Source organism: Xenopus laevis, chromosome 2S (assembly GCF_017654675.1).
Source record: "Xenopus laevis strain J_2021 chromosome 2S, Xenopus_laevis_v10.1, whole genome shotgun sequence".
Taxonomy (NCBI): domain Eukaryota; kingdom Metazoa; phylum Chordata; class Amphibia; order Anura; family Pipidae; genus Xenopus; species Xenopus laevis.
This window is the reverse complement of record NC_054374.1, coordinates 166,212,746-166,229,043: the sequence shown is the minus strand read 5'-3', so window position 1 is coordinate 166,229,043 and position 16,298 is coordinate 166,212,746. Positions and strand designations below refer to the sequence as shown.

Sequence of the window (16,298 nt, the reverse complement as noted above, 5' to 3'; positions counted from 1 at the left end):
AGAGAGGGGGAATGAGTGATTCATTGGTGGGGAGGAAAGGAGATCTCACCATCAGCATAGGAAGGGGTTCTTTACTGTAAGGACAGTCAGGTTATGGGATTCCCTACCAAGAGAGGGGAATGAGTGATTCATTGGTGGGGAGGAAAGGAGATCTCACCATCAGCATAGGAAGGGGTTATTTACTGTAAGGACAGTCAGGTTATGGGATTCCCTACCAAGAGAGGGGAATGAGTGATTCATTGGTGGGGAGGAAAGGAGATCTCACCATCAGCATAGGAAGGGGTTCTTTACTGTAAGGACAGTCAGGTTATGGGATTCCCTACCAAGAGAGGGGGAATGAGTGATTCATTGGTGGGGAGAAAATTAGATCTCACCATCGGCATAGGAAGGGGTTCTTTACTGTAAGGACAGTCAGGTTATGGGATTCCCTACCAAGAGAGGGGAATGAGTGATTCATTGGTGGGGAGGAAAGGAGATATCACCATCAGCATAGGAAGGGGTTCTTTACTGTAAGGGCAGTCAGGTTATGGGATTCTCTACCAAGAGAGAGGGAATGAGTGATTCATTGGTGGGGAGGAAAGGAGATGTCACCATCAGCATAGGAAGGGGTTCTTTACTGTAAGGACAGTCATGGGATTCCCTACCAAGAGAGGGGGAATGAGTGATTCATTGGTGGGGAGGAAAGGAGATCTCACCATCAGCATAGGAAGGGGTTCTTTACTGTAAGGACAGTCAGGTTATGGGATTCTCTACCAAGAGAGAGGGAATGAGTGATTCATTGGTGGGGAGGAAAGGAGATGTCACCATCAGCATAGGAAGGGGTTCTTTACTGTAAGGACAGTCATGGGATTCCCTACCAAGAGAGGGGGAATGAGTGATTCATTGGTGGGGAGGAAAGGAGATCTCACCATCAGCATAGGAAGGGGTTCTTTACTGTAAGGACAGTCAGGTTATGGGATTCCCTACCAAGAGAGGGGAATGAGTGATTCATTGGTGGGGAGGAAAGGAGATCTCACCATCAGCATAGGAAGGGGTTCTTTACTGTAAGGACAGTCAGGTTATGGGATTCCCTACCAAGAGAGGGGAATGAGTGATTCATTGGTGGGGAGGAATGGAGATCTCACCATCAGCATAGGAAGGGGTTCTTTACTGTAAGGACAGTCAGATTATGGGATTCCCTACCAAGAGAGGGGAATGAGTGATTCATTGGTGGGGAGGAAAGGAGATCTCACCATCAGCATAGGAAGGGGTTCTTTACTGTAAGGACAGTCAGGTTATGGGATTCCCTACCAAGAGAGGGAATGAGTGATTCATTGGTGGGGAGGAAAGGAGATCTCACCATCAGCATAGGAAGGGGTTCTTTACTGTAAGGACAGTCAGGTTATGGGATTCCCTACCAAGAGAGGGGGAATGAGTGATTCATTGGTGGGGAGAAAATTAGATCTCACCATTGGCATAGGAAGGGGTTCTTTACTGTAAGGACAGTCAGGTTATGGGATTCCCTACCAAGAGAAGGGGGAATGAGTGATTCATTGGTGGGGAGGAAAGGAGATATCACCATCAGCATAGGAAGGGGTTCTTTACTGTAAGGGCAGTCAGGTTATGGGATTCTCTACCAAGAGAGAGGGAATGAGTGATTCATTGGTGGGGAGGAAAGGAGATGTCACCATCAGCATAGGAAGGGGTTCTTTACTGTAAGGACAGTCATGGGATTCCCTACCAAGAGAGGGGGAATGAGTGATTCATTGGTGGGGAGGAAAGGAGATATCACCATCAGCATAGGAAGGGGTTCTTTACTGTAAGGGCAGTCAGGTTATGGGATTCTCTACCAAGAGAGAGGGAATGAGTGATTCATTGGTGGGGAGGAAAGGAGATGTCACCATCAGCATAGGAAGGGGTTCTTTACTGTAAGGACAGTCATGGGATTCCCTACCAAGAGAGGGGGAATGAGTGATTCATTGGTGGGGAGGAAAGGAGATCTCACCATCAGCATAGGAAGGGGTTCTTTACTGTAAGGACAGTCAGGTTATGGGATTCTCTACCAAGAGAGAGGGAATGAGTGATTCATTGGTGGGGAGGAAAGGAGATCTCACCATCAGCATAGGAAGGGGTTCTTTACTGTAAGGGCAGTCAGGTTATGGAATTCCCTACCAAGAGAGGGGGAATGAGTGATTCATTGGTGGGGAGGAAAGAAAATTTCACCATCAGCATGGGAAGGGGTTCTTTACTGTAAGGACAGTCAGGTTATGGGATTCCCTACCAAGAGAGGAGGAATGAGTGATTCATTGGTGGGGAGGAAAGGAGATCTCACCATCAGCATAGGAAGGGGTTCTTTACTGTAAGGACAGTCAGGTTATGGGATTCCCTACCAAGAGAGGGGGAATGAGGAGCTGCCGGGAGAGTCAAACTAGGTTACCCTTCATGTACAACAGACAGTACCTGTGACTGCCACTAGATGTCTCCATAGTCTTTGTTAATGGAGATGCATCAGACAAAATAATACCATAGAAATAAATTCAATTTTTTTTTTTTTTTTGCTTTTTCAAGGCAGATACAGAGCTGGGCCACCAAAAGCTGTGTCTTATTAACCCTTGTTTCACATTTCACTCACTGCCCCTTATTTGCTTTGTGCATATGAGATGGAGCTGCCATGCTGTTTCCTTGGACAGTGGAATTCTCCTTGGAAACGAACAGAAGAAAAACTGTGTTCTGCTTATTTTCCTAATCTTACTGTGGCTGTTGCTTCTAGCTGCAGGGTTGAAAGGGTTAAACATGATGGGCGGGTGTCTTTCTCAAGTCTAAGGGGCAGATTTATCAAGGGTCAAATTTTAAATTGAAAAAACGTTGAAATTCGAATTTTTTTTTTTTTGGTCGAATAGGTCAGTTTTCTATCGAATGGGTCCGTATTCGAATAGTACGAATCGAAGGAATATCGAATTTGATCGAATTCGATTCAAAGTTTTTCTCAAAAAAACTTACATTTTTCAGAGTCCACCAATTGACTCCAAATAGGTTCTAGGAGGTCCCCCATAGGCTAAAACAGCAATTCTGCAGGTTTTAGATGGCAAATTGTGGAAGTCGCATTTTTAAAGAGACAGTACGTGATCAATTTTGATATTTGGGTTTCGAATTTTTTTTCAAATTCGAATCAAATTTGGACTATTCCCTAGTCGAAGTACACAAAAATAGGTAGAAATTCGATTTTTTTCAATTTTGAAAGTTCACCTCGACTTTTGATAAATCTGCCCCTTAGTATATTATAGAATGGTCAATTCTAAGCAACTTTTCAATTGCTCTTCATTATTTATTTTATTTTATTTTTGTTTGCCTTTTCCTTCTGAATCTTTTCAGCTTTCAAATGGGGTAATTTCAAACGGAGGTTGTGACTCATGTAACAATGTAGTGTGACAGTCCACTGGTTACTTGGGTAAAACACCTAACAGCAGCCATAAAGCACAGCCGAACTGTAGCAAAGAAGCACACAATTAAAGCTATGCCCCCCCCCCCCCAAATAAAATTCTTTACATGGGTAGTTCACCTTTCAGTTAACTTCTAGTATGTTATAGAATTACTCATTCTAAACAACTTTGCAATTGGTCTTTATTTTTTATAGTTTTTGATTTATTTTTCTCTTTTTCTTCTGATGCTTTCAAATAGGGGTCAGTGACCTCCTCTAAAACACCAGTGCTCTTTAAGGCTACATGTGTATTGTTATTGCTACTTTTTATTCCTCATATTTATATTCATGTCTCTTCTATTCATATTCCAGTTATTCCAATCAATGCATGGTTGCTAGGGGAATTGACACTAGCAACCAAATGGCTGAAATTACAAATTGGAGAGCTGCTGAAAAAGCTAAATAAGTAAAAAACCACAAATAATAAAAAATGAAAACCAATTGCAAATTGTCTCAGAATATCCCTCTCTACATCAGACTAACAGTAAATGTAAAGGGGAACAAGTTTAATATGAACTGTATGATTAGAATGAATCGAATGCAGGATTTGTACTTGTATTTAAGGACCCTGCCCCCTAGTGGCTTCTGATCTTCTAGTGCTTCCTGGGAGGTGGGGGAGTTATATAAAATGTATAATAATTATTAGATGCACTCAGCAGGTTGGGTTTAGGTTATCTTTTCTCCTCTCAGATAGGGCCACGTTGTCAGGGGCCCCTCTGAACCCCCTGGTAGGACAAGGGTTAAGTCGTCCCATCAGACCCCCCTGTGCAACATTCAGGATAATTGTGAGACTCACATCATGACACCAGTGCAGCCTGCGAGTCTCTGCCGTTGCCAGAATTGGGGATTAGCATCACTTTTTGGAAGCTGACGTGATTGGCCGGGATCCAGCCCCCCTGTCTCCGCAAGTCTCTAAATAAGGTCAGGTACAAGGTACTAGATTCAATCTGCTGCCTCTCCAATCTGATCTGGAACCGACAGATATCGGGGGTCACACTGGCTGAGAAGGGTCGTCAGCTGCCAAAATTACAATATTTGTTGGGGTCTAAGGGGTCAAACGGAAAGCTGGGGGGTGTCTCTGTGGGAAATAAGGTTTTTGGCTGCTGGGATCTGTAGTTTAACAGCAAATCATATATGTCTTCATATACATTCACTCCAATATCTGAGCTCAAATGTGTATATATGTATCTATGGGATCTCTCTGTACAGACTATGAGCAAACTTAGGGGACTGTTCCTGCTGAATTGTGCTTAGTACAGGGAATACCTATGCTGCCATAGTTTTATGGGATCTCTCTGTACTGACTATGAGCAAACTTAGGGACTGTTCCTGCTGAATTGTGCTTAGTACAGGGAATACCTATGCTGCCATAGTTTTATGGGATCTCTCTGTACAGACTAACCTTGTTATGAGCTAAAGGAGCCCAGTCTGAAGGTCAGTTAGGGGGAGATTTGGGGTGAGTGATTATTTGTGCCCTGGGTACCCCTGGAACTATAGCAGGGTGACACCCCAATGTTTCTATATATCTATAACCTTGTTATGAGCTAAGGGGGCCCAGTCTGAAGGTCAGTTAGGGGGAGATTTGGGGTGAGTGTTTATTTGTACCCTGGGTACCCCTGGAACTATAGCAGGGTGACACCCCAATGTTTCTATATATCTGTAACCTTGTTATGAGCTAAGGGGGCCCAGTCTGAAGGCCAGTTAGGGGAGATTTGGGGTGAGTGTTTATTTGTGCCCTGGGTACCCCTGGAACTATAGCAGGGTGACTGTTACCCCAATGTTTCTATATATCTGTAACCTTGTTATGAGCTAAGGGGGCCCAGTCTGAAGGCCAGTTAGGGGCAGATTTGGGGTGAGTGATTATTTGTACCCTGGGTACCCCTGGAACTATAGCAGGGTGACACCCCAATGTTTCTATATATCTGTAACCTTGTTATGAGCTAAGGGGGCCCAGTCTGAAGATCAGTTAGGGGAAGATTTGGGGTGATTGTTTATTTGTACCCTGGGTACCCCTGGAACTATAGCAGGGTGACACCCCAATGTTTCTATATATCTGTAACCTTGTTATGAGCTAAGGAGGCCCAGTCTGAAGTCAGTTAGGGGGAGATTTGGGGTGAGTGCTTATTTGTACCCTGGGTACCCCTGGAACTATAGCAGGGTGACTGTTACCCCAATGTTTCTATATATCTGTAACCTTGTTATGAGCTAAGGGGGCCCAGTCTGAGGGTCAGGAATGTGTTGGACCCCTGGAGAACTACAGTTAAAATGATCACCAGAGCCCCCCCCCCCCTCTGCCCGGGATTCCTGGATTTTACAGCAGGGGGTGATTTATAGATGAAGGCAGGTCTTTACCCAGAATCCTTTGGTGTAGCAGGAAGCTTCCCCCCCCCCATCACGCTTGGGAATTACAGGAAAGCAAAATAAATACAAGGAGTTTCCAGTTGTAAACACAGGTCTGAGCTGTTAATGGATCTGAGTCTGTAACATAATCACATCAATGAACTGAAGTTCACCTTAACGGGAAGCATTTGTGTCACATATACCAGGGCACTGGCAGAGCTGTACTTGCCCTTTAAAGAGGGTTGTTCACCTTTAAATTAACTGTTAGTATGATGTAGAGAGGGATATTCTGAGACAATTTGCAATCGGTTTTCATTTTTTATTATTTGTAGTTTTTTGACTTATTTAGCTTTTTATTCAGCAGCTCTGCAGTTTGTCATTTCGGTCATTGGTTGTTGGGGTCCAAATTAAAAAACTAGAAAGAAAAAATGAAGACCAATAGAAAAGTTGCTTAGAATTAGTAATTCTATAATATACTAAAAGTTAACTGAAAGGTGAACCACCCTTTTAAGGACATTTTGGGGGGGGGGCATAACTTTAATTCTGTGCTGCAGTTTGGCTGTGCTTTATGGCTGTTTCATCCTAGTAACCCGGCAGTTACTCCAAGGCAGGAACATTACTAGGGATGAATACTAGGGATCCATGAGCAGCCTGTACCTGAACTGATTTCTAATGAGCGGTGCAGCACAGGGGGTACTGAAGCACTGGGTGGGGGGTTCTGGCCAGTGCTTTGGTATTTTGGTGTTGTGGGGCTGAAAGGGTTATGTTTTAAGGGGATGCCGGTGTGCTAGCCCATTCCCTGTGCCACTGGCCCAGAGCTTGCCCTGAGTTCCAGTTAAAATAACAGCAGCACTTTATCTGGATCTCTTTTCAATTGAGTTGAGATTTTGTCACAATTAATTTCTTTGATTTTGTCACCATTAAATTCTTCTGATTTTTTTACCGTTCATTTCTTCTTATTTAATCACCATTCATTTCTTCTGATTTTGTCACCATTAATTTCTTCTGATTTTGTCACCATTAAATTCTTCTGATTTTTTTACCATTCATTTCTTCTGATTTTGTCACCATTAATTTCTTCTGATTTTGTCACCGTTAATTTCTTTGATTTTGTCACCATTAATTTCTTCTGATTTTGTCACCATTAATTTCTTCTGATTTTGTCACCATTACTTTCTTCTGATTTTTTTGTCACCATTACTTTCTTCTGATTTTGTCACCATTAATTTCTTCTGATTTTGTCACCATTAATTTCTTCTGATTTTGTCACCATTACTTTCTTCTGATTTTTTTGTCACCATTACTTTCTTCTGATTTTGTCACCATTCATTTCTCTTTGCCAGTGTCAAGGGCAATAACTTGGGCAATAAAGCAAACTCCACCTACTGCAGACTCCCAGCCACTGGGAACTGTAGTTCAAGACCCCCCATGGGCACCAGGTACAATGCTCCCCATTTTCTCCTGTAAATAAGCTCTCCCCCATCCTCCCTCTTCTCTCCCCTTCTATATTTCTCCTCTCCCCCATTTGTCTCTCTACTCCCTAACCCCCTTTCCCTTCTCTCCTTCTGTCTCTTATCCCCTCTCCTTTCCTTTTTACCCAACTGTTCGGGGTTGGTACCCCCCATATAATAGACTCCTGCTAACAAAACAGTGACAACAAAGGGTGAGAGGATTGTATCTGATTCTGATGTGAATCTATAAACAGACACCAGGCCTGCCAGCACCATGCTCTCAGGTAGTAGGAGAGCTTAATTCAGTTTTAGACCAGCCCCTATTTCTGATTTTCTCAGACTCTCTTTCCTCTGGTATGGTGCCTATGGATTGGAGGCATTACGATCTCAGCCTGGCAATTACAGGCCTGTAAGTTTGACATCTATTGAAGGCTTGTTAAGGGATCACAGTAAAAAAAAAAAGATATGGAAAATCTTGGCTATGAGGAAAGACTGGCCAAATTGGGGATGTTCACGCTGGAGAAGAGGCGCTTAAGGGGTGATATGATAACTATGTATAAATATATAAGGGGATCATATAATAATCTCTCTAATGATTTATTTACCAGTAGGTCTTTCCAGCTGACACAAGGTCACCCATTCCGATTAGAAGAAAAGAGGTTCCAGCTAAATATTGGGAAGGGGTTTGTTACAGTGAGAGCTGTGAAGATGTGGAATTGTCTCCCTGAATCAGTGGTACAGGCTGATACATTAGATAGGTACAAGGAAGGGTCGGATGCTTTATTCACCAGTAGCTCCTCCCAGCAGACAGGAAGGAGCCAATGAAATTAGAGGAGGGAAAGGGGTGTTACAGGGAGAGCTGGGAAGTGAATCAGGGGTACAGACTGATACATTAGATAGGTACAAGGAAGGGTCGGATGCTTTATTCACCAGTAGCTCCTCCCAGCAGAAAGGAGGGAGCCAATGAGATTAGAGGAGGGAAAGGGGTGTTACAGGGAGAGCTGGGAAGTGAATCAGGGGTACAGGCTGATACATCAGATAGGTATAAGAAGGGGTTGGATGGTGTTTAGCAAGTGAGGGAATACAGGGATATGGGAGATAGCTCATAGTACAAGTTGATCCAGGGACTGGTCCCATTGCCATTTTGGAGTCAGGAAGGAATTGAGGCAAATTGGAGAGGCTTCTGATGGGTTTTTTTTTTTTTTGCCTTCCTCTGGATCAACTGGCAGTTAGGTAGGTTAAAAGAATAATCATAATCATACACAGAACCCCTCACACACACACATACATACACACAGCCAATACACACACATATGGACTTTGTAGCAAATAAATAGCTACACCCACACATGCAGAAGCACACATGCTTATACACACACACACACACACATATATATATAAGTATAATAAATGCTATTGCATATGTACCCAAACAGGGGTTATTTTGTTACAAAGTTATGATCATAAAATTGATAAGCCACCATACCACGTCAAGGTAAACCCCGAATGGCGGTCCCTAACTTGTTTTATATTTTATGTGCATTTTAGCATTACCTGTAGTCAATGTCCATTGAACGCTGTTTTTTCACTGAGGGCTAAATCCTCCCCAGCCAGCAATCAGGCTTTTAAAGGAGAGATATTCCCAAAACAAACGCCCAATTTTAAAAGCATAGGATCACCACTAGTTTAAAATGGGGGGTATGGGTGCTACAACCACTGAAGCTATGCCACAGCTTCCGGCTAAATATACAATATCAAAACAGGGGGTTGTGGGAGCACTCTAAAGGCTTTAAAGTATATATATATATATAAGTATAATAAATGCTATTGCATATGTACCCAAATAGGGGTTATATATATATACTTACGTTGTATATGAATACAAATCATCTCAATCCAGTATACAGGTACTTAGGCACACAAATACTGTATACATGCATTATACATATTGTCACAAACACACACAGAGGAAGACAAGCTGGGATACAGCTCAGGTCTATAATGTGTGCGACTCCTGAAACCAGAGACTAATTTCAGTGGCAGATATAAAAAATAAAAATATAATAAAATAAAAAGCCTGGAGTGTGCAGACTCTGTAGTACAGATGGACTTCCCCTTTAAAGAGCAGAGATATCAGTTGCTTATTGTGAAGAATTGGAAAATGGTGAACAGTACAGAGGTATATAATATAATATATATATAATGGTCCTGGAGTGATCAGCTAGAGAATTCTATGAAGGAATTAATAAGCAGAGAGATGATAATTTATCCTTGTGTCCCTGGTAGATAAGGGGTTAATTCCTGTGTTCCCCTAAAGGTGGCGCCTTGGGTGACAGTTAGTGATGGTGCTGCCTCTGTGGGAAGCATTTGGGACGCTTGTTGGAGCCCCTGACGTAGCTCTTGCACACTCACTCTACACACTCACTCTACACACTCACTCTACACACTCACTCTCCTCTGCCCTTAAAGCCGAGAGTGTCAGCTGGTGGATCAAGCAGCATCGCCTGGGGCTGGAATCATGTTCCCTGAAGCCAGAGAGCTGTGCCTCGTCCTGGGATTTTATCTGCTTTCCTTCTCGTCGCACACACAAGCCCGAGCCCGAGCCCGTAAGTACCTGGGACCCTACAGGAGCCACTGGCTTTGGCTGAGATGTTAGTGACAGGGAAGTGTGTCAGTGAAGTGTGAGCGGCGCTGGTGTGTAACCTGATCACATTAGTGCCAATCTCACCCCACTCGGGCTCATAGGTGTTAAAGGTATTAGACGTGGGTCTAACATGGGGGTGAGAGAACATGGGGGAGGGGGTGATGGAGCGGAGCTCAGATGCGAGTGTGAGCCCACATGGCTACAAGGACACAGTGTCAGTATTTTCTGAGCAGAGTGGGAGCTGCACAGGTGTGTCCTGAGTCTGAATGGAGACACAAATGCACGTGTATGTGCTGATCATACAGGACTTGCTCTTGCACACTCATAGTAACTGCCACAACAGCTTCACATTGAAAATCAATTCTGTTAAGCATATGCTAAAAGTGTGCAAAAGCTTAGTGGTGGTAAGTGTACAGCAGCCAGTAAGTTAGTTGTGGCATTTACTGTACAAGTAGTCAATGAGTGAGATGTGTTAATAAGTGTACAGCAGGCAGTAAGTTTGTTGTGGCAGTAAGTGTAAAAGCAGTCAATAAGTGAGATATGGCAGTAAGTTTACAAGCAGTCAGTCAGTGATATGTGGCAGTAAGTGTACACACAGCCAGTAAGTTAGTTGTGGCAGTAAGTGGGCAAGAAGCCAGTTAATGAGATGTGGCAGTTAGTGTACAAGAAGCCAGTTAATGAGATGTGACAATAAGTGTACAAGCAGTCAGTTAGTTGTGGCAGTTAGTGTTCAAGCAGCCAGTGAGTGACATTTGACAGTTAGTGTATAAGCAGTCTGTGAGTGAGATACAGCAGTAGGTTACAAGCTGCCAATAAGTTAGTTGTGGCAGTAAGTGTACAACCAGTCAGTGCGTGAGATGCGGCAGTTAATGTACAAGCAGCCAGTAAGTTAGTTGTGTCAGTTAGTGTGTAAGCAGCTAGTGATTGAGCTGTGGCAGTTAGTGTACAAGCAGTTAGTAAGTGAGATGTGCCAGTTAGAGTTCAAGGAGCCAGTGAGTGAGATGTGGCAGTTAGTGTTCAAGCAGCCAGTAAGTTAATTGTGGCAGTTGGTGTACAAGCAGCCAATGATTGAGATGTGGCAGTAAGTGTACAAGCAACCAGTAAGTTAGTTGTGTCAGTTTGCGGTCAAGCAGCCATTGAGTGACATGTGGCAGTTACTGTACAAGCAGTCAGCAAGTGAGATGTAGTAGTTAGTTACAAGCAGCCAGTAAGTTAGTTGTGGCAGTAAGTGTATAAGCAGTCAGTGAGTGAGATGTGGCAGTTAGTGTGCAAGCAGCCAAATGAGTGAGATGTGGCAGTTAGTGTACAAGCAGCCAAATGAGTGAGATGTGGCAGTTAGTGTACAAGCAGCCAGTGAGTGAGATGTAGCAGTAAGTATACAAGTAGCCAGTAGGTTAGTTGTGGCAGTAAGTGTGCAAACAGCCAGTGAGTGAGATGTGGCAGTTAGTGTACAAGCAGCCAGTAGGTTAGTTATGGCAGTAAGTGTGCAAGCAGCCAGTGAGTGAGATGTGGCAGTAAGTGTACAAGCAGCCAGTAAGTTAGTTGTGGCAGTTAGTTTACGACTGTCGGATGCAGTTGCTGCACACTACGTCTGAATCCGTCAGTCGTGTCGCTGTGAATCAACACTGCGACTTCAACCGACATTTCCTTTACTTACCTGATTTCAGTTGCATGCGATTTGACGCGGGCGTTTTGTTAAAGCGCATCGGATAATGGTGAAAACGTCGATGTAGTCCTACTCTTAGTGTAGAAGCAGCCAGTAGGGTTAGTTGTGGCAGTTAGTGTACAAGCAGTCAGTGAGTGAGATGTGGCAGTTAGTGTACAAGCAGCCAGTGAGATGATAGTATAGAAGCAATGAATGAGTTGAAGGTGGGTAAAACTGTGAGTAGTCAATGTAGACAGGTTGTAGTGTATGTGACATTCCGTGAGCTGTAGAATACACGTGAATTTGCCATAGTGTTACTTGTACAAGTAGTAAGTGAGTTGATTGTAGCAATAAAAGCTGTTTAGGCACTAATGTTTGGTTAAGTGTAAGTGTTAAAGCTCTCAGTAAGGTGGTTGTGCCAAGAGGTTTCCAAGAATGAGGTGAGTTGTATGTGGCAGTTAGTGGCACATAGTCTGCAAGTACTCAGTATTGCTATGGCTGTAAGTGTACAAGAAGGCAGTGAGTGTGTAATAGGAGTAGATACAAGCAGTCAGCAAGTTGCTTGTGGATGTGAGTATGTAACTTTCATTGTTCTGCCACTGATTATTTGTCATATTCCTTGTGGCAGTAAGTGTGCAAGCAGCTAGTATACAAGCACTTAGTTGTGCCAGTGAATGCACAAACCAAAAGTTGTGTAAGTGTGCAAGCACCTGTAAGTTGTGAAACATGCAAATTGTGCTGACAGTTGCTTCTAGTAATGAGTACAGCAGCTCTCATGAGTCCTAGTGTTGTGTTGTGAGTATAGTGTTGTGAGTATAGTGTTGTGAGTATAGTGTTGTGAGTATAGTGTTGTGAGTATAGTGTTGTGAGTATAGTGTTGTGAGTATAGTGTTGTGAGTATAGTGTTGTGAGTATAGTGTTGTGAGTATAGTGTTGTGAGTATAGTGTTGTGAGTATAGTGTTGTGAGTATAGTGTTGTGAGTATAGTGTTGTGAGTATAGTGTTGTGAGTATAGTGTTGTGAGTATAGTGTTGTGAGTATAGTGTTGTGAGTATAGTGTTGTGAGTATAGTGTTGTGAGCATAGTGTTGTGAGTATAGTGTTGTGAGTATAGTGTTGTGAGTATAGCGTTGTGAGTATAGTGTTGTGAGTATAGTGTTGTGAGTATAGTGTTGTGAGTATAGTGTTGTGAGTATAGTGTTGTGAGTATAGTGTTGTGAGCATAGTGTTGTGAGCATAGTGTTGTGAATGTGCACCAACAATATACTTGTGCTTTCATGTAATTTATGGGTGTGTTACTGGATATAGTGGCAAGTGTGCAGGCAGTGGTTCCATTGGATGTGGAGCTGAGTGTGCAAGAACTCATGGAGCCGGAACAGTGAGTGGCTCAGCATTCAGCGGGTTTCTTGCAGGAATAATAGTGAGATTGTGGGTGTAAAACATCAAAACCCCCAACTGTCCCTTTTTCGGAGGGACAGTCCCTCTTTTGACAGCTCAACCCGCAGTCCCTCATTTGTACTGGAAAGTCCCTCTTTTCTCTGCACTGAACAGCCAGAAAAAGAAACAAAGTTTCTCACTTAATTGGCTTTTAGCAGAGAGCCCAGAACAGCTAACAGGTGCAAATAAGATACTTTGTAACAATTTTGAGACACAAAACACAGTTTAGATAAGGAGAAATATTTTCAAACTTTCATAACCTGCCAAATTTTGTAAAACGAACATGGTAATTAGGGGGTGTGGCCACAGAAAGGGGTGTGGTCAAAAAATTGCCGCGTTACGTGTGGAAAAAAATTATTTGTCCCTCTTTTTACTTCAAAAATGTTGGGAGGTATGAAAACATGTCAATGAGCGGGAGTTGTGAATATTCTCCAACAAATTGTACTTGATTAATGTTCGGCCCAGTGAGGAGCCAGTAAGTGCCGCCTGCGACCTCCTCACTCCATGTTGCCGTATAATCGTTATTTGGAGAGGGGCTAAGGGGCTGATAAATGTCAAAATTTAAATTTGTGATTGTTTGATTTTTATTTAATTAGAAATAAAACTCAAACCCACCAAACTAGAATGTGTTTATTTATTTTAAAAAAATGTGCATTTCAAAAACTTGCTTAAAAACGTGTAAAAAAAACAATCTACTCGTCATTTTCAACTGGAAATAATGGAATTTAGGGTCTGCCACTGCCAGCTTTCAGATGCCGAATTTTTACCTAAATTTGGAATGTTAGGAACCCCGTGATGTTGCCGTGGGGCCCAGTAACCCCTCTGTGCCCACATTGCTTCATGCGGGACATTAAAAGCAAGTGGTGGAAGTGTTTAGGAATTGACACAATTTACACAACTACAAGGTGCAAAGGACACACTGCATGGCACCATGGGTATGAATTCTCTATGCCTGGGCCCTAAGGAGGGTCATTTTGTGCCCATGGTCCATGAATACAAACCTTCCAATTGTCCTGTTTCTCATTGGACAGTCCCAATGTTGACAGTTCATACCGCAGTCCCGGGTCTCTTACTGAAATGTCCCGAGTTTCTCTTTGATCTCCTGCAATGACACCAAAAATAGATACAAAGTTTCTAAAATTTCATTAAACAAAAGGCTCTTGGCAGAGAGCCCAGAAAACTCAGCACCTGCACTTAGATACATTTGTAACAATTTAAGATAAGCAAAGACACAATTGTAACTATTTAAGATAAACAAGTCTCTTGGGGGAACTGAGACTCACAGCTGAAAGTGGTTGTTCACCTTTATTTTAACTTTTAGTATGATGTAGAGAGGGATATTCTGAGACCATTTGCAATTGGTTTTCATTGTTTATTATTTGTGGTTTTTGACTTATTTAACTTTTTATTCAGCAGCTCTCCAGTTTGTAATTTCAGCCATCTGGTTGCTAGGGTCCAAATTTCCCTAGCAACCATGCACTGATGGGAATAAGAGACTGGAATATGAATAGGAGAGGCCTGAATAGAAAGATGAGGAATAAAAAGTAACAATAACAATACATTTGTAGCCTTACAGAGTATTGAATTTTTAGATGGGGTCAGTGACCCCCATTTGAAAGCTGGAAAGAGTCAGAAGAAGGCAAATAGTTATAAACTATAAAAAAAAGACCAATTGAAAAGTTTCTTAGATTAACCATTCTATAACATACTAAAAGTTAAATTTAAAGGTGAACCACCCCTTTAAAGGGCAATTTCACCTTCATTAGCAAAACTGTAAAAACACATTAAAAATGACCCATAGAAATATGTTCAAACTTTCTATAATCTGCCAAATATTGTAAAACAGACATGGTATTTAAGGGGTGTGGTCACAAAGTGGGCGTGGTCAGCCCTTATGTTTTTAAAAATGGCGGTTTCTATTTATGATTACCCAATGGCACATACTAGTAAAAAAGTATATTATTATGAAAATGGTTTATTTACATGAAGCAGAGTTTTACATATGAGCTGTTTTATGAAATATCTTTTTATAGAGACCTACATTGTTTGGGGGGGTATAGTTTTCCTTAAAGGGATACTGTCATGGGAAAACATGTTTTTTCAAAATGAATCAGTTAATAGTGCTGCTCCAGCAGAATTCTGCACTGAAATCCATTTCTCTAAAGAGCAAACAGATTTTTTTATATTTAATTTTGAAATCTGACATGGGGCTAGACATATTGTCAGTTTCCCAGCTGCCCCCAGTCCTGTGACTTGTGCTCTGATAAACTTCAATCACTCTTTACTGCTGTACTGCAAGTTGGAGTGATATCACCCCCTCCCTTCCCCCCAGCAGCCAAACAAAAGAACAATGGGAAGGTAACCAGATAACAGCTCCCTAACACAAGATAACAGACCCTCATACTTAGGCTAGGGGCACACGGCGCGATTTCGCCGCGATTCTGCGCTGGGCGAGTTGTCGCTGCGTTTTTTAAGCCGAAATAGCTTTGCTAACTTTGGCGCTGGCGTCAATGCAAATCGCGGCGAAATCGCTGCGCTAATTCACACGCGGCGATTCTTTTTCTACTGTCGCCCGGAAACGCCCAGCGAGGCAACTTCGGACGACAATAGAAAACGAATCGCCACGTGTGAATTAGCGCAGCGATTTCGCCGCGATTTGCATTGACGCCAGCGCCAAAGTTAGCAAAGCTATTTCGGCTTAAAAAACGCAGCGACAACTCGCTTAGCGCAGAATCGCCGTGTGCCCCTTCCCTAAGAGCTTGTGTGGCGTTTGCTGCTGCTGCAGTGGGAAGTTTCCTCAGGTCCCTTGAGGGTCTGGGGGTTGGATTTCAGTGCATCAGGGTAAAACCTGGTGAGAGTTTTTGTTCTTTTCTTTGTTTGTTTTGCATTTTGATCAAAATGAGGAAAAAACCTGATGCAGCTTCTAAGGTTCATGAGACTAAAGCCAGTGGGCCCAGGACTGGGTACAAAGAAGAGTGCGGAGCAGACTGGAGAGAGAGGCCCCCTGCGTGGGAAGATTAAAGTCATGCGCAAAGGCACCAGATATTTACCTGCTCCAGGTCCTGAGCAGCCCCAGTGTGAGGAAGAACCTGCAATGGATTCCCCAGGCCCGGCTGGAAGTTTCTACAATTCCCCAGTGATGTTCCCCAGTAGCAATGAAGAGGTTAATGCAGGTGTAACAGAGAGAGCAGAGTGTTAGAGCTGAGTGTTAGAGCTGAGTGTTAGAGCTGAGTGTTAGAGCTGAGTGTTAGAGCTGAGTGTTAGAGCTGAGTGTTAGAGCTGAGTGTTAGAGCTGAGTGTTAGAGCTCCAGGAGAGGTGATTGAT

At 42.9% G+C, this 16,298-nt stretch overlaps 1 protein-coding gene across 2 annotated transcripts in view; it reads left to right on the top strand.

Moving 5' to 3' along the window:
* The first annotated feature begins 9,589 nt into the window (after positions 1 to 9,589).
* LOC108709042 (chordin-like protein 2) overlaps positions 9,590 to 16,298 on the top strand; it is a 51,274-nt gene continuing 44,565 nt past the window's right edge. Inside the window, exon 1 of one of the 2 annotated variants that reach the window (XM_041584647.1) lies at positions 9,590 to 9,854. In XM_041584647.1, coding sequence (XP_041440581.1) covers positions 9,767 to 9,854 — 88 coding nt within the window. In that variant the 5' untranslated portion in view covers positions 9,590 to 9,766. Of the gene's footprint in view, positions 9,855 to 15,797; positions 16,147 to 16,298 lie in introns of those variants that run through there. The other variant, XM_041584646.1, reaches the window with a different exon arrangement.